The 18,571-nt window shown below is 47.0% G+C and overlaps 1 protein-coding gene across 1 annotated transcript; it reads right to left on the reverse strand.

The window, feature by feature from the left end:
- Positions 1 to 4,187: 4,187 nt before the first annotated feature.
- Positions 4,188 to 6,265, reverse strand: LOC132592632 (uncharacterized protein K02A2.6-like). The gene has a single exon (XM_060278584.1). The coding sequence runs from the start codon at positions 5,881 to 5,883 to the stop codon at positions 4,378 to 4,380; it is 1,506 nt and encodes a 501-aa protein (XP_060134567.1). The 5' UTR covers positions 5,884 to 6,265; the 3' UTR covers positions 4,188 to 4,377.
- Positions 6,266 to 18,571: the final 12,306 nt, after the last annotated feature.

Raw genomic sequence — 18,571 nt, forward strand, 5'->3', positions numbered from 1 at the left:
AGGGCCGAAGTTTGGGGATGCCTGATTTAGATTAAACATTAGGAAGAACCCTCTAATGTCATGAGGTTTTTTGATAGTGGAGCAGATTGCTTTGGTCATGCTCTGCTTCATTAGGGGCAACTAAGCAGAGCCTGGATGAAGGGCAGTAGCTCAATATGAAAGCATCTGCCTTAGATGCAGAAGGTTCAGGGTTCAATCCCTGGCATCTCCAAGTAAGGCTGGGAGAGACAGCTGTTTGAAATCATGAAAAGCTGCTGCCAGTCAGTGTAAACAACACTGAGGAATAATAATAATAATAATAATAATAATAATAATAATAATAATAATAATAATAATAATTTATTACTTATACCCCGCCCAGCTGGCTGGGCATCCCCAGCCACGCTGGGCATCTTCCAACAGAATATTAAAAACTTCCCTAAAAACAGGGCTGCCTTCAGATGTCTTGTAAAAGTCAGAAGACCCTCGGCACTGGACCTCAGTGGACCTCAGTGTCCGGGTTGAATGATGAGGATGGAGATGCTCTTTCAGGTATACTGGGCTGAGGCCATTTAGGGCTTTAAAGGTCAGCACCAACACTTTGAATTGTGCTCGGAAATATACTGGGAGCCAATGAAGGTCTTTCAGGACTGGTGTTATATGATCTCGGCGGCCACTCCCAATCACCAGTCTAGCTGCCACTAGTAGCAGTCTGACTCAATATAGGACTCAGTATAGTTCCTGGGTTCCTACGGCCAGTCACCAGGTTCCTAGGGTTAGTAGTATATTTCTTGCATCAGCAGGGATTTGGACTAGAAGACCTGCTGATGCACCTTCAGCCTCTATGATTCTATAACTGTTCAGAACTTCCCTTCCACCTCTACATAAGAGATAATGGCAAATTATATTCTGTATTTGGGCAGATAATCACATGGCAAGAAGAAGCCAAGATGCAGCTCAGCAGCTGCAAGCATATGGATGCAATCTGCCCAGCTCAACTACTGCACAGACACACATTCAAGCACATAGAAACATGGCAATTCTTTTGTTCCCCAAAATCTGCTTGCCCTGTGGCAGTAGAAGGACGGTATGGGAAAAAATAGGAAGCATAGGATAGCTTCCTATGATAGCTGGAGGAATGACAAGAAAACTCCTATCTGTATAAGCATTTAGTCATAGTCCAAGCACAGCCACCAGGGGGCAGTTTGAACCTGCAGGATTCTGGGGGGGGGGTGGAAGAGGAGAAGAAAGAAGAAAAGCTTACTACGGATATGCTATCCTAGCAGTTGTAGTCTGCTGGGATGTCTGACCTGCTAGGATTCTTCACTGAAAACAAAACTAGGTCAGGAAATGGTAGAAAAATCACAACCATTTGGTATGTGAAATTGAGAAAAGCATTGAGAAATACCAGACAAACTAAGCTTTTAGGCTACAAAGCCTTGCCTTCTGTACCGGAAGAGAATGGGCATGGACTACAACAGTTTAGTAAGAGTCCCTCCTGATGCCCTTTTTACTGCACGTTCATGATGATTCCTGCTCATTGATGGCATCGGGGTGGCACACGTGAAATTGTTTTCAATATTTTTTGTGCCTGCCCAAGTTTCAGGGTAGATATACTGCTTCGTTTCCACTTGGTGCATTTCTTGTAGCTTCCTGCTGAAACCCTGTAACTTTTTATAACTTTTAATGCTCTGCTTTACTGTATTTTTTTGTCCTGCTCCTGCTGCGCTAGTGTGCCCCCTACACACCAATGAAGCAATCACATTGGGGGAGCATCACAGAACACCTAATGAAGCAGAATAAGATGTGAATGGTCCGGTCTAAATCCATCGCTGATGCACTGTTATCGCATCAAGAGACATGTTGCAGAATTCACCCACAAAACAATCCATCAGTCTGAATACTGACTAAGCAGCAGCCTGGGACATCTTTCTGCCCACTCGGTTCCATGGACTTGAAAGCAGAATCCCTGCTGGTGGTTTTGTACATGCTGGCAACAGTGCATTTTTATTTGAGTACACACTTTTAACCTGGCAGTCAGAGGGAAAAAAATCCACCCCCTTTGTTCCCATGATGTAAAGGTAAAGGGGCCATTAGGTCCAGTCGCGGACGACTCTGGGGTTGTGGCGCTCATCTCACTTTATTGGCCGAGGGAGCTGGCATACAACTTCCGGGTCATGTGGCCAGCATGACTAAGCCACTTCTGGCAAACCAGAGCAGCGCACGGAAACACTGTTTACCTTCCCACCGGAGCGGTACCCATTTATCTACTTGCACTTTGAGGTGCTTTTGAACTCCTAAGTTGGCAGGAGCCGGGACCGAGCAACAGGAGCTCACCCCGTCGCAGGGATTCGAACTGCCAGCCTTCTGATTGGCAAGCCCTAGGCTCTGTGGTTTAACCCTCAGCGCCACCCGCATCCCTCCCTTGATGTAGATTTGTATAATTCAGCAGTAACAGAAAGGACAGCACCAGAGGGGCGAGACTTCTCTTCTGTTTTCTGCCATGGAAAGGTCTTCATTGCCATTCATTAAGAGCTGTATTAGCTCTGCACTCCTGCATACAGCAGGCATTTCATGCATAACAAGATTTTGGCAGTCAACCAATCATCTCGATATTTTTGGGACTGGCAAAACTCCAGAAGTGTCTCTCCAGTCATAGATGTCATTTGTTGTTCACTCCCCCATCAAAGCAGGGCTGGAGGTTTAGTCAAGATTCTTTCAGGTGACCTTTTATTTATTTAACAAGTTTATCCTCTAAATAACTGCTTGGTGTTTTTTTATTAAAAAAGGAGAACAATTGCAGGTTGCAGTTGTCCTTTATGTCTTTGTACAGCCTCCTTGCTTTAGTGCAGAGCATTTTTATTTACAGGAATCAGAAACATAGCACCTGAAGGACTCCTGAAGGCCATTTAGTTCATCCTCCTGTTCCATGCAGGAAAACTGAATCCAGAGCATCACTATCAGAAGGATGTTGATTATCTGTTCATCGTGGAGACAGGCCCTGCATTCATTTTGTTAAGTCTTCTCAATGGCTGCTTTGGGATCCATCTCTCCACCCCCATCAAATGATTCGCTGAGAAAAATACTGAGGAAAATTCATCCTGATGTAGCGGTGTCTAGCATGAAGATTGGGTTTAAATCTTTTATCTCCATGGGATCCATTGCATCTGACCCTCCACCCATACTATTACAGTGGTACCTTGGTATTCAAACACCTTGGTTCCCGAACACCAAAAACCTGGAAGTAAGTGTTCCGGTTTTCGAACTTTTTCAGAAGCCGAATGTCCAATGCTGCTGTCGGCTATTGTTTCCAGGGTGCCTGCACCAATCAGAAGCTGCGCCTTAGTTTTCGAACATTACGGAAGTCAAATGGACTTCCAGAACAGATTAAGTTTGGCACTTTTGTTTTTGCTATTTATTTTTGAGGCTTTTGGGTTAATTTGTTTTTGTGACTGTGTGGAACCCATTCCAGCTACTGATGGATAGATTGATAGTGTGACTGCGGAAATGGATAAAAGCCCCCCAACCAAACAATGACTAAAATCAGTGCAGGTAAGAAAATAATAATAATTTTTATCATCTACAATACTGTCTTATTTAGTTTATAGTACAGTGTATTGATTATTGCTTTTGTTTTATGGATCAATAATCTTGTTAGATGGTAAAATCCATGTTAAATTGCTGTGTTAGGGGTTGTTTTTAAATGTCTGGAGCAGATTAATCTGTTTTGCATTACTTTCTATGGGAAATGGCACCTTGGTTTTGGAACAGACCTCCAGAAGTGATTAAGTTTGAGAACCAAGGTACCACTGTACTTGAAGATGCATTTTCATGGAATGTTCACAAACATTCACCCTCCAGCTGCTAAATGGAAAGGCCAGTCAGTGAATGCTGCACTCTGCAGTGCAGGAAGTAGATGATCTGTCCACCTAGGAAAAGTAAATGTTGTTCTGAGGTGATTTTAAACTAGAAAAAAAAATCTGTACTATTCAACAATATGTGATTACCTTATTGAAATATACTCGGAGTCGAGAGTGAATTTCATGCTCTTTATTCAGCTCATAGTCATCAAGGAGAAGAAGAGAAGACGAATGGCTCTTTTCCCAAAACCATCTGCTTATATACATTATTTACACAATGGGCCTTGCGTGATTGGCTACTTCAGGGCTACACCTGTGGGCCAATTATATTGTGGATTGACTTCTGCCTGCAGCCTGATTTTCTGCTCCTACAGGCCAATCAGGTAGCAGATTCACTTCTGCCAGCCGCCTGATTGGCTGCTCCAGCAGGCCAATCAGGTTGCGGATTCACTTCCACCTGGAGTTGGATTGGGTAGCTCCCGCTGATTCTGAATCCTATTGTTCTAGGATTCAGCTCAGTACATAACACCCCTCCCCTCTAAGTTCCAGTCCTGCCCGGGAAGTTGCATTCGTAGTCCCCAAGGTCTGCTGGCCGCCTCCGTGTGCGTTGTGGCCTGGGGTGTTCCTTGGTCAGGGGTTCTGGTTCTGGCTCGTGTTCCGAGGCTGCTGGCTGTGCCGGGGCTGTCTGGTCTGGCGCCACTGAACCACTAGGTTGTGGCTCTGGTTCCGGTGTCCTTCCAGCCTCGGGGCGCCCCTCTGTGCCTACTGCTTCTGCTTCCCCTGCCCACCCCTCTCGCTCTACAGGCCTCACTGCCCTGCTGTCCCCTTGGGACCCCTCTGTCCCGCTCTCCTCCCGGGTTCCTCCTGGGAATCGTCGCCGTAGCTGGTCGCAGTGGCGGCGCCAACATTGCCCCCCTTCCGTTAGTACCTCGTACGACACGGGACCGGTCACCTTGGTGACTGTGGCGGGTACCCATGCTGGGCCTGCCCCAAAATTCTTTGCATACACTGGGTCCTGGGCCACAAATGTCCGGGAGTTCCTGCCTTTCCCCACCACTACCTCATCCTGAGCTCTGTCGGGGTGAAGTCGGTCCAGTCTAGTTGCAAGGCGCCGGCCCATTAGTAGTTCAGCTGGGCTCCTGCCCGTCGTTGTGCTTGGGGTGCTGTGCTGTGCTAGAAGAAATGCGGCAAGGCGGTATTCCCAGTCCCCTTGTGTCATGCGGCGGAGGCTGTCCTTGGTGGTCCGCACCATGCGCTCCGCTTGGCCATTGGTGGCAGGGTGGAATGGTGCTGAGCGGATGTGGCGGATGGCGTTCTGCGCTGTGAAGGTCTGGAACTCCTCTGACGTGAATGCGGTTCCATTGTCCGAGACGAGGGTGTCAGGGAGCCCGTGGGTTGCAAACAGCTTACGTAGTACCCGGATGGCTGCCGCCGTAGAAGTGGACGGTACCAGTGCGACCTCCAGCCATTTGGTGTAGGAATCCACCACTATGAAGAATGTTTTTCCCTGGAAGGGGCCAGCGAAGTCCACGTGCAAGCGTGACCATGGTTGTCGGGCGGACTCCCAGGGCTGGACTGGGGCCCTTGGGGGATCCGGGCGGGATTCTTGGCAGGTCTGGCAGTGTTGGACCCAGGCCTCTATCTCTCTGTCAATCCCCGGCCACCACACATAACTCCTGGCAAGGGCCTTCATCCTCACTACCCCTGGGTGTGTCTCGTGTAGGGCTGTGAGGACCCTTTTGCGGAGGGGCTGGGGAACAACAACCCTGCTTCCCCATAACAGGCACCCCTTGTGGGCCGACAGTTCATGTTTGCGGTTTGTGTAGCCAGCGAATTCTGGCCCGGGGCTGCTGCTGGGCCATCCTCGCCACACCCAGTCCAGGACCCGGGAGATGACCCTATCTTTTGTGGAATGGTGCGCAACTTCTTGTGCCTGAATGGGTCGGTCGGGAAGCAGCTCCAGGGTCATAACCTCTTGCGCAGGCGCTGGGTCGGGGCCTGTTTCTGGTAGTGGTAGCCTGCTGAGGGCGTCCGCGTGGCCCATCGCCTTCCCAGGGCGGTGGATTAGTGCATACTGGTAGCCGGCAAGGAAAATTGACCACCTGAGGACACGTGGAGACAACACTTGGGGGGTCTGCTTCTCGGGGGCAAACAGGCCAAGCAACGGCTTGTGGTCAGTCACTATGGTAAAGGGCCGCCCGTACAAGAAATCATGGAATTTTTTTACGCCCTTCACGATTGCCAGACCCTCCTTGTCAATCTGTGAGTAGTTTCGTTCGACTGCAGCAAGCGTCTGGGAGAAGTATGCCACCGGCACCTCTCTTCCATCCGGGAGTTGGTGTCCCAGGACAGCGCCGATGCCATAGGGAGAGGCGTCGCATGCCAGCACTACTGGCAGCCTCTCGTCGAAGTGTGCCAAGACCGAGTTCGAGACGAGCAAGTCCTTGACTGCCTGGAATGCGGCCCTTTGTCGCTGGCCCCACACCCAAGGGGCCCTTTTATCTAGGAGTCTGTGTAGGGGCTCCGCTACCGCTGCCTTATGGGGAAGGAAGGCATGGTAAAAGTTCAATAGTCCCAAGAATGACTGAAGTTCGGGCTTGCTCTTGGGCGCTGGGGCCTCACAAATGGCCCGTACCTTGTCACCGGTTGGATGGACCCCTTCTGCGTCCACCTTAAATCCCAGAAAGTCCACCTGCGGCACTCCCAGTAAACACTTTTCCCGCTTCACCTTGAGGCCCGCCGTCTGGAAACTGTGCAGGACGGAGCGGAGGCGGTCCTCAAATTCCTCTGGTGTGGGCCCGGCGATCAGTACATCATCGAAGAAGGGGGTGACGCCAGGAATCCCTTTAAGGAGAGAGTCCATTAGATTCTGGAATATGCCTGGTGCCACGCTAACGCCAAATTGCAGCCGCTTTACTCTGAATGCCCCTCTGTGCGTCACAATCGTCTGAGCCTCTGCTGTGGCTTCGTCCACAGGCAACTGTTGATACGCTTGGGCCAAGTCCAGTTTGCCAAAGATTTTTGACCCAGCCAGGGTGGCGAGGACATGGCTGACCACTGGCACTGGGTATGCATGGGCCGTGAGAGCCTTGTTTATGGTGCATTTGTAGTCTGCACAGATGCGGACCGAACCGTTAGGCTTGACGGGTGTGACAATTGGAGTTTCCCAGGGGGAGTTGGGCACCGGCTCCAGCACTCCTTGCTCCACGAGCCGGTCCAATTCCTCGTCTATGCGGGGTTTCAGGGTGAACGGGACCCGGCGGGCCTTGTGCCTGATGGGTCGTACAGCGGGGTCTAGCTGTAGGGCAATGGGGGGTCCTGTATATCGTCCCAATGCCCCATCGAAAACCCCTGGAAACTCTTTGCATATGGCGTCCACGTCCACTTGTAAGCTAGTGCGGTTCACCCCGGTAACGGCTAGCCCCAGAGGTCCAAACCATGCCAGTCCCAGTAAGCTAACGTAGGGGCCCTTAACTACCAGCAAGTCCAATTGTTGCTTTCGCCCTCGATATTGCACCCTGAAGGTCCCCACCCCCATTGTAGGGACCTTACGTTTCTGGAAGTCCCGGAGGGTGAATGGGGCCGGCCTTAGTTTGGGACCCCCATTAGGGCACAGTTCCCTTAATGTTCGGGCCGAGATTATGGATAGAGTTGAACCTGTGTCCAGCTCCATGCGGCATGGGGCTCCCTCTATCTGTACCTCTATATAAATTTTCTCTGTGCTGGGATGGGGCAACTGGAATACCTGGTAGTCCGTGATCTCCGTCGAGTTGCCTTGGTGCATGGTGCCGTGTGACCTGGGGCTCCTGGGTCGGTCATCTGATGCTTGTCGACGGGTGAGTTGAGCCCGACACACCCGGGCGATGTGTCCCAATTTTCTGCACTGCCTGCACTCTGCGTTGCGGAAACGACAGGTCCTCCTCTCGTGGTTCTCCCCGCAGCTTGCACAGTTCCCTCCTTCTCGTCGAGGCTGCTGTGGTGTGTGTGCTGCTTGAGTGCGCCGCTGTACTCGGTGTACTTCCTCCCTGTCAGATTCGGATTCGTCGGTGAGGTCTTCGTGGTAGACCCTCGGTTGGGATGGCGGGGCCGGTCGTGCCTCTTGCGTTGACCTCTCGGCGGCTTCGGTTGCCAGGGCTTCCTCCAGAGCAATCTGGAACGTGAGGTCTTTTTTGGCGTAGAGGCGTCGTTGCAACATCTCGTCCCTCAGGCCACCGACGAGGCGGTCACGAAGCATGTTCTCCAACTCTGAGAAGTTGCATAACCGGGCGGCTTGGCGGAGGGAGGTCACAAACCCAGTTATGGTTTCCCCCGGGGCTTGCCGCTTTGCGTAGAAGGCATTTCGGCAAGCTACCACCGAGGGCTGTGGTGAGAAGTGCTCCTTCAGCCGTTCCATTATTGTTTTGTAAGAGACGGTAGCGACATCTCTAGGTGCAAGGAGAGCCCGGGCGATTTCAAACGTCTCCTCTCCACAGACGCTGAAGAATGTCGCCCTCTTCATGGCATCGTTGGTGACTTCTTTCGCTTGCAGGAGGAAGTTGAAACGGGCGGCGTACCCTTCCCAGTCTCCTGATGCTGGTTTGAATGGCGAGAAGCTGCTGTCGGTTGCCATTCTGGGTTCCTTGGGTCCTGGAGCTGAAGCCTGGATGCACGGTGCGATGCAGCGGTGCAGCAGGTGGCGGTGCTGCGGTGCAGTGCGTGGTGGCGGTCAGCTCAGCAGGATCCCATCCTCGTCGCCAGTGAAATATACTCGGAGTCGAGAGTGAATTTCATGCTCTTTATTCAGCTCATAGTCATCAAGGAGAAGAAGAGAAAACGAATGGCTCTTTTCCCAAAACCATCTGCTTATATACATTATTTACACAATGGGCCGTGCGTGATTGGCTACTTCAGGGCTACACCTGTGGGCCAATTATATTGTGGATTGACTTCTGCCTGCAGCCTGATTGGCTGCTCCTACAGGCCAATCAGGTAGCAGATTCACTTCTGCCAGCCGCCTGATTGGCTGCTCCAGCAGGCCAATCAGGTTGCGGATTCACTTCCACCTGGAGTTGGATTGGGTTAGGATTCAGCTCAGTACATAACACTTATGGTGAGCTCATTTTCTGTCTGGGGAATAGAAAGGCTAGCTTCTTAATAGGATTGGATGCAATTTATTTGTACCTTAAGAAATATCAGAGATCTAGGTGGAGGTGCAGCAATATAATAGATAGACAGATTTATTATTATTATTATTATTATTATTATTATTATTACCCCACCCGTCTGGCTGAGTCTCCCCAGCCACTCTGGGCAGCTCCCAATTGAATATTAAAACAATACAGCATTAAATATTAAAAGCTTCCCAAAACAAGGCTGCCTTCAGATGTCTTTTAAAATTAGGATAGCTGCTTATTTCCTTGACACCTGATGGAAGGGCATTCCACAGGGCGGGTGCTGCTACCGAGAAGGCCCTCTGTCTGGTTCCCTGTAACCTCACTTCTCGCAATGAGGGAACTGCCAGAAAGGCCCTCGGTGCTGGACCTCAGTGTCTGGGCTAAACAGTGGGGGTGCTGCTTTGTGTCCTTTCTCCCCAGTGATTACTGAGTTTTCTTCCTTGAACTAGTTAGTTGGGCAATCCTGACCAATCATAGCATCACAAGCGTTTATAACCAATCAGACTTAGCTATGTGCTGATGTGTCACTGAGGGACAATGAGGTAGCTTTTAGGAACCATTATCCTTAGTTTCAGTGAGTGAACACGTTAGCAGAGCCCTTTTTCAAGATTGCTAAAAAGAAAAATTGCCAACACAAATGTGTTCAGGTCAGCTCTGCTAACATAGTATTACGCCTATTGAAGTACAAGGTTTCCTACAATGCTCTGAAAGAAGTAGAAAATATTTTCAACTTGGCATTTATATTTTTAGATGCACATTACATCAATGGAGCTGTCATTTTCTTAGCTAGCTTTCTCCCCCTCAGTGAAGAAGCAAATAATCCCAGGCAGACAAAGAAGAACTCCTTTTTATCCTAAAATAGGCCTGATCTTTCCTGAACACAGTTATCAAAGTATGCTTTTGAATGAGAGCCTTTTACAATACCATCCTATGCATATTTACTCAGTAGTAAGTCCAAGTGTGATCAGTAGGGCTTACTCCTAGCCTAAAGTTCTTAAGCACACTTCCCTGGGAGTAAGTACTGTTGGACACACTGGAGCTTATTTTCCCGTTTTCCAATCTTCAAAGTTCAGCTCTATATGTTTCTGTAGTGATTAACAATTTAAAAAACCATCTGAAAATTCTTCAGCATTTTAATGTGATTTAAATGTGCCGAGGGCCTTCTGGTGGTTCCCTCGCTGCGAGAAGCCGGGTTACAGGAAACCAGGCAGAGGGCCTTCTCGGTAGTGGCACCCACCCTGTGGAACACCCTCCCACGAGATGTCACAAAGAAAAATAACTACCAGACTTTTAGAGGACATCTGAAGGCAGCCCTGTTTAGGGAAGCTTTTAAACTTTAAGAAATTAGGGTATTCTAATATTTCTGTTGGAAGCCGCCCAGAGTGGCTGGGGAAACCCAGCCAGATGGGCGGGGTATAAATAATAAATTATTATTATTACTATTATTATTATTTCCCCTAATAAACCCATTTTTGTCTGCAGTTTAGATGAATGTACACATTTGTGCGAGCAGTTTCTCCCAGTGTAATGCATCTTTGCCATGTTTCAGGAAAATACAACCTTGAGAAATTCGGCTTTAAATGGGATCTGAATTGAATTTCTGCCCCATCCCTACTTGTGAGTAAGCATGCATAAGATTGTGGTACTGGCTATTTGTTTGTTCTGACAAAATGACAATAGACAAGGCAGGCTTTGCCTTGTTGACTGTGCCTTCCCGGACATTTTGCCATTTCTTGCAAAAAGCCGACAAAATGCATAGGAATGTCATGTGTGCCCAAGTATCATAATTAACTTATCTTTTCTGAGCTATTAAGCAGCCACCGAGAACAGCAGAAAACACACACAGCGCATCTCCACATGGCTTGTGAAAACATATGGACTAATTCAATTTACAAGACGAGTGGAACGGCAGACTTAATTCCATCTCTTTACTGGCTCACTGTACCATTCATTTATGAAGCACAGCATCCCCTCCTGAAAGTAGGTGGCTTCAGGACCGGCTGGCAGTGCCAAATTGTACATCCTGGGTTCTTGTCCCACAAATGCACTGACGTCTGGAGCTAATAAGCTCATTAGGCATAAAACTCTACAGCCCACAACAACAAAAATTGGATAATTGGCTCTATATACGCATTAAACAATTTGCAGCTCTTATATTCACAGGCCTATTTCCTTAGGGTTTAAGGGTTGCCTTGAGACAAGGAGCAGGCTGCTGTGCTCACAAGATGCTGCCTTGTTTCAGACACACCTTCAGAGAGCAGACACAGGAGATGCGGGGGGAAAGACGGGATATGCCTTTCAGCAAAGTCATTGCTATGTTGCTTTATTTGGGTTGAAATCCCCTCAGGATCAGGATCGTGTTAAACTGGCTGGCAGTCTGGCTGTATATACTGTGCTTAAGTTGCCAGGTAACCGACAGAAATAAAAATACTTCAGTAACATTCCTTGGGAAGCATAATGCTATTTTTATATAAACCAGCCTAGCAAGTCAGGCTCCAAAAGTCATTAGGCCACAAACAATTTAACATGCCAGTGTGTCCAGACATAAGTATGTTACTTGTTTGCATACCATCCAGTATTTCATGGGATAGAGAGAGAGATGCATCGGTACACCTCCTACCCAGGGTCACTGCCTGCCCCCCATTAAACATTGCTACAGGCTCTTCTCTTTCTCTTCTGCTGTCTGCAATATTCATAAGCCCGGTCCTTTTTAAAAGCTGGGAAGAAGTCTGCTTTGTTGGTTGAAGGTATACAAGAGAATCAACTCCTGGAATCCTTAGACAGCTGCCAGGGTCCAAATGTCCTGGCAGGACCCATGGCTCATGGCTATCTTTGACCCCTTTTTGTTTTTTATCTCTCTCTCTCTCCTGGTACTCTGAGTAGCACCAGGAGGCTGGCGGCAGCTGCCATTTTCCTTGCCTATAATGCCCCGACCTCACCTTGCTTTGAGGAATTTAAGGGGTAAGTAGATACAGCCACCCAAGCTCTCCTCAGAACACTGCTGCCACAGCTAGGCGAACCTGCCATGGTCCCACTGACAGAGGAGGGGCCTGAGCAGAGGACACGCCACTCAGAGCCCCCCTCACACCTGGAGATGGCACTGAAATGCAATAAGTACATAACCTTTCTTTAGAAGTTCTCTTTCTGACTTGAAGGTAGTAGGGACAAAGGCTGATGCTGCCTACTGTCTGTGCATGGAGAAGAGTCATAACATCTGAAGGGGACTACTATTGCTCTCCATTGGGTGGGCAACGTTTTCCAGTCCAGGGGCAATATTTCCTCACTTCTCAAGAAACTCGGGAAGGGTGCTGTAGCTGTGAGAGGCACCAGTTCAGCAATCCACACTAACAAAATGTTAACAAATAATAATGCTAACAAATAATTCCTTCAAAACCCAAACCAAAGATGAAATATGCCCTTGACAGACAGGAACACTGGGTATTTGTGAAGCTACGAACATGAGTTTGACCAAACTGCGGGAGGCAGTGGAAGACAGGAGTGCCTGGCGTGCTATGGTTCATGGGGTCACGAAGAGTCGGACACGACTAAACGACTAAACAACAATAGGCTGAAAGGAAAGCAGTGGCTCTCTTTTTCAAAAGCATCTTTGTATGAGCATCCTGAAGCTATTCTTACTTTCCCCACCCAGGTTGGCAGGCGAGTAACTAGTTGCAAGCCTGACTGGACCCATTTTGACCTCATTTGGAGGAATTGCTTATCTAGGGCAAGTACCAAGAGACCCTGACTGAGTAGATGTATGACAGCAACCACGTACTGCCTTTTCCATCCTAGCCATTGCAATACTTTCCTGACATGTGGGTCGGGGTGGGGAAGTGTCACAGTGCTATCTTTATTACAGCTGGTTAACTATGCAATACTTTTTCCAGCCTGGAAAACAATTCTGCACTGTATTACATCTGGGCTAGAAATAGCACTTCACACTCATTGCTGCTGCCTATCTGATCTTTAAAGTTCTGCCCTTAACTGTGGCCCATATAATTGTGCATCATTTTACAACACATTCCTTTTTTTTAAAAAAATGACATTCAGTTTTTCTTTACATAAAATTGGATGCATTCCTGAGTTATGTATGGCGGGAGCTTCAGAAATAACCTGGAGCATGCGCGCACGCACACACACACACACGCCTGTAACCATTCTGACAAGCTTTGCTGAAAACAAAAGGCAGCATTCAGCCTAAGTTAACTTGGGTGCTTAAATTATCACTGACACTTGTGCAGTGGTGACCTTTGAAAAAATCTCATGAAAAGGAAGGACAAAGAAAGGCTGCTTTATACTACAGTTCTCTGCAGCATAAAACTCCGTTCTAAATGAGCCCAGCCCACCAAAGATCGGCTTCTTGGCAATCTCCGCTCATTCCCACGGGGCCTGGGCAAGGTTCTCATGAAAGACCCCTGAGAATGAGGAGACAAATATTAGTGAATGGTATGCAGAGTCCATGCTATATTTGTCTCACTTGTTAAACTCTTGTCTTGTGATGCTGAGAGAAGGAAGTTTGTGATGGATCATTTTCACACACTTTTTTTTTGGGGGGGGGGAGTCCAAACTCCTGGGGTAGGTAACACTTTTTTTAGTTCTCACTTTCAAAACAATATGCATCCCTGATCGTGCATTTACACTGATGCATGCAGCTTCATTTAAAAACGATCAGCAGTGGTACCTTCCAGTCCATGGGGAAGTTATTTTCCAGAAAGTTTGTTTGCCCCAAAGTTCTGGTTTCTTGCTAACAAAGAGTTTGTTTTTAAGTAGGATTATTGATAGGTCTCAGACAGAGTTTCAGGCAGGGGACATTCCCATTCATACCTGAAGATACCAGGGATTGAATCAGCTACTGTCTGGATGAAAAATAGATGCTCTACCACTAATCGACTTCCCTTCCTTTTAGCCCATCACTTAGCTCTGACCTTGATCTTTCTTCAGTCCCAAGAATCTGTTAGGGGAAGCCACGTGGTTTAAATATGTGGTGTGGGTTTGAGCTGGCTGGTCACAGCCAAAGCATGGTAGAACCTGTAGCCACAGTCAGACTCAGGAAGGAATCTTCTAGATTCTTGCTGGAACCAGGCAGAAGGCAGAGATTCAGTGAAGGTGGAAGTCCTATTCAGGCATTCCCCACATGTGATTCTAGTCATGGCGGGCAGGTGTGTGAGATCAGGAATATGCTTCTTAGCCCTATCTCTTTTGCTGTGTCACTGTTCCTGGCTTTGTCACCCTCCATGCATTGGGGCCTGAACTTTGGCAGCAAGGAAGCCTTGTCTAGTGCCCGCCCCCCTTGTGATTTAGACTTCTGATCTTCCATGGTTCTAGATCACATGGGTGGTGGTGGGGAGTCTACACAAATAGAAAAGGCTCTCCACTGCAGAAGTTCAACACTGCAACTTCTGAAGGACGATTGAAGCCAACTCTCTCAGCTGTCCCCTCTTTTACATGAATGGAGTCACATTGGGGAAGGGGCTGAAAGGATGCATCCTGACTAGGCCTGGCACAGTGGGTGAAGCCTGCCAGAATCTGAGCTACCTCTATTCTCCACAGTTTTATGCATGTATATTTTGGAGTAAGACCTCCGGATTTTTCCCCCTGACAGAATTCTTAATACGCCACGAATTACTGCAGTTTGTGCTTGCTATACTCAGTTTCTCAACATTACATTTGATTTTCTAATTCTGACACAGAGCTTGCTGGCAAATATTTTTGCTCTGTTTTTAAGCTCAGAGTTCCCCAAACATCTGCCAGGTTGCTTTCTATTTCTGTCCCAACCTGACCTTGTTTTAAGTAGCAGCTGATAACAGGTTTACTTCAGTTTGTTCCCGACAGATTCTGCCTCAGCTTTAGATTCCGCAAGGATTTAGCTCTGAATTAACCTTTCATACAGAATTCTCTGAGTCTAATGCTTCAGAGATCTAGTTCCCTAATTTATAATTCCACATTCTAACAGAAGTAGTTTGGATGCATATTTTCAAAAAAGGAAAGGGCTTAACACCTTGTGTTATCTTTAAGAGGAAACAATTATAAAATCTATTCCTGGTGTTATTCAATTTATATACCGCTTTATATACTGAAGCAACAACAGACAAACAAAATATATAAAAAAGTAGATACATACAAAAATGTTACATTAATACAAGGTTACCAATAGATACAAATCAGCATCAATATGTTTTCCTTCTGACACTCCCTCCCTCTCAGCCTCTGGGATCTCACCCAGGGTCCAACAAACTCTCAGTTCACCCCCAAAGGTCTCAAAACAAGAAGACTTCCTGGAAACAGTAGATATAATCTTAGTCTCTTAATCTAGACTTGCTCATTATGGGCAGGCCCAAGGTGTATGGCACTTCCTGAGGCTGCTCACAGCTGTGTACCATTCATTGCCACTCTCCACATCCAGCTCTAGGTATAGCAGCTTTGTTGAATTTCCCAGGGGGTGCAAAGGACTGAAAGAGCGTCCCCCTCCACTCACAGCTCTTTCTTCACCCTCTGTCCTCTCCTCCTTCTCCAGCTGCTCCATGAAGGCTCAAGCAAGTTTCCTAATCTTTCACCCAGATGTTAACTTAAAATAAACCACATGCATGTTGGTGAAAACTAATAATGGTGGTGATTATGATGATGCAACCATGCCTACAACTGCATCAAGATTCTTTTTGTGCAATATTTTCCCAAAATGTACTTATCTATACATATTGATAAAGCACCACAAAAAAAAATATTGATGTGATTTTGTTGTGATTTTTTGTTGTTAGATTTCTTACTCATCCTTCATCCTAAGGTCCAGGGGAGGGCCAAAATGATCTAAAACACTCAAGAACATAAGAAAAGTCCTGCTGGATCAGGCCAATGGACCATTTAGTCAAGCATCCTGTTCTCAAAGGGTCCAACCAGATTCCTGTGGTAAACCCAGAAACACAAGAGCACTCTGCCTCCTGTGGTTTCCAGCAACTGGTATTTAGAAGCTCTAGATGACTATCGAGCCATTGATATCTCTTTCCTGAATTTGTCCAGTCATCTTTTAAAGCCATCCAGGCTAGTGGTCCTCACTGCTTCCTGTGGGAGTGTGTTCCCTGATTTAACTACGCACTGCACTTTTTGTTAAGGATGCTGGGGATTGTAGCTCCGTTAGGAGTTTCCTAAGAGCTCTTGGCCCTTTAACAAATGACAGTTCCCACAATTCTTTGGGGGAAGCCATGACTGGTATGTAAGGTGTGGATGGGGTCATGATCAAAGGCAGGCCGGTGGTAAGATTCCAGAAAGGACAACTGGCATGACAAAATGTGAACAACTCTAACACGTAGAAGTTGGTGTGGCTACTCAATGAAACAGGATGGAAAATCTGACTGGGATGGGAAGCCTTTATAAGGAACTGCTGCATATTAACTGCTTTGGGTCTTAAGGTTCTTTGTTTGCTTGCAACAGACCATCCTCCCCTCCAACTTCCACCCACACCACACTCTTCGGACCCCTCTGTTTTAGAGCTTGGCTGAGGCCTGGAAACCTTATTGCGAGATAATTTCCAGGCCTCCTGGCTTTCTTTCAAATACCACTATGCCATCAGTTTGTGGAGCTTCAAGTTGTTTGTCAAATACAAATACACACGTGCAAATTATGTCATGCAGGGTTTGGGCTGTTACAAAAGCTTAAGAATATACACATTGGCCTTTCTTTGCCCTGCCGCTGGGGAATATAATATGTGCTCCCTGACTCTCCAGATCTACAGTGCTTTGAAACCCAAGGTCAGAACCTTGAAAGCCAGAGTTTTATGAGATGCATTTGCCTGAGCTTGTAGAATAACCTGGGGACCCTATTCACAAGGTTGTCCTCTAGTTCCCCCGAGAGCACAAATATAAAAGTGATTTACAGAAGCAGCTGTTGAGTGGCCTTAATAACGATAGGGATTCATTCAGTCATATTTCCTCAGGCAGGTTAATAGCGTGAGACTTTATATTCCTTTTGCCCTGTAGGAACCAACCAGTCAAAGAGGGATAAAGGGTATTTGCGTCTCGGAAGTGCTGATGCGCTGCCTGCTGAGTGTGAGAGCACCGAGAGCATCTTAAATGGCCTACAATTGCTGGGTGCCCTCAGAACACATCAAATGGTCAATAATTGAAAAGACAACACCCCCTTCTAGCTGCTTATCTATATGCTTGCAGTCTTGCGTAGACTGCAAAGTCTTTCTCCTTCATCGCCACAGTAGCAGTCAAGGTCTTTGTCTCCCAGAGATAGTATATAGCTCTAATTGATCACGGAACAATTTCACATCCAGCAGCAACCCATTCAAATGGAGTCAGGCACATGCTTTGCATTGTCTCCTCAGTCAAAGAGAGGAAATGGCAGCTTCCAGGAAATCTTAGCGACTGGAGAAAGAAAGATAAGGAATGTTTATGTTTTCCATAACATGCCTTGCCTTCCTTGCAGGGATATCCTCACTCTGCTACAATATTGTAGGCTGCTGCTCTCAGGAAACCTAAAATGATCTCCCCCTCCCTCCCTCCCTCCCTCCCTCCCTCTTTTCAAACAACATGTCATGCTTTGAAAACAAAGATATGTCCAGGCTGTAGGACAGCCAACCTGCCCCCTTCCAGCTATTTGTGGGACTCCAACTCCCATCAGCTCTGACCCCTAGTGATGCTGACTGGTGCTGATGGAAGTTGGAGTCCCACAAATAGCTGGAAGGGGGCAGGTTGGCTGTGCTTATGTTTGGAGTTCTCCTTTCCCTCCGGCAGCTTTACAGAGTTTGGCTGTGTTCTGCAGGCAAGTGCAGAGAAAGAAATCCATCTTATTTCTGTGTCGAACAAATTATTCTACATTGTTTTGAACATATTGCTTACTGTGTGTGTATGCATCTTACACATCTCATTTTTGTTTTGCAATTCCTTAAAAATCCCCCAAGAAGCCCAGAAACTCAGGTGAAGTGAAACAATACCTTTATTTGGGACAAGGTAGAAAGAGAAATCAAGTTGACTGCTGAAAAAAAGAAGAAGAACCTTTTGCCTTTTCCACTAGGTATCAGTGGCTGTGAACATGAAGCAGTCAGGAATGAGAATTGTGAATAGGAATTTCCTATCCAGGTAACTACTCATACTAGCCAAAGATTAAAATGATGGTGGGGCAGAAAATGTGACGATATGTTTTTATTTCAGATTTAACACCTCCCACCCCCCACCCCAAGTAGAGCAATAACAGTGTGATACTTCAACTCACCACCAGCCCTGAAAAACACAGAGAATAAACAGAAATCACAGGAGGGGTACCAATGATCTCTTAGCACACCATGTGCCACACATTGAACTCACAAGTCATGCTACCTTGTGCACTTTTTGTAAAAAGATGGGCTATTAAAATGGGCTCGAATAACCTCCACAGGAATACCTGTTGCTACATGTGTGGATGCAATTCTCTTAATTTGTGGCACAAATAATGTCAACCCAACCCTGATTTTCTTGCCTGTACACTCTATTGAAGAATGCTAGTTTCTATACATACATTATGTGAATGTTTGACATATAAGGGATTTCACAAAGCACTGTCAGTGCTTGCCAAGATATGTAAATTATGAAGAGCTAGTAAAAA

Source organism: Zootoca vivipara, chromosome 9, assembly GCF_963506605.1.
Source record: "Zootoca vivipara chromosome 9, rZooViv1.1, whole genome shotgun sequence".
NCBI lineage: Eukaryota > Metazoa > Chordata > Lepidosauria > Squamata > Lacertidae > Zootoca > Zootoca vivipara.

Coding starts and splice junctions, on each gene's coding strand:
- LOC132592632 (XM_060278584.1), bottom strand. CDS start 5,883: ATGGGCCACGCGGACGCCCTCAGCAGGCTACCACTACCAGAAACAGGC.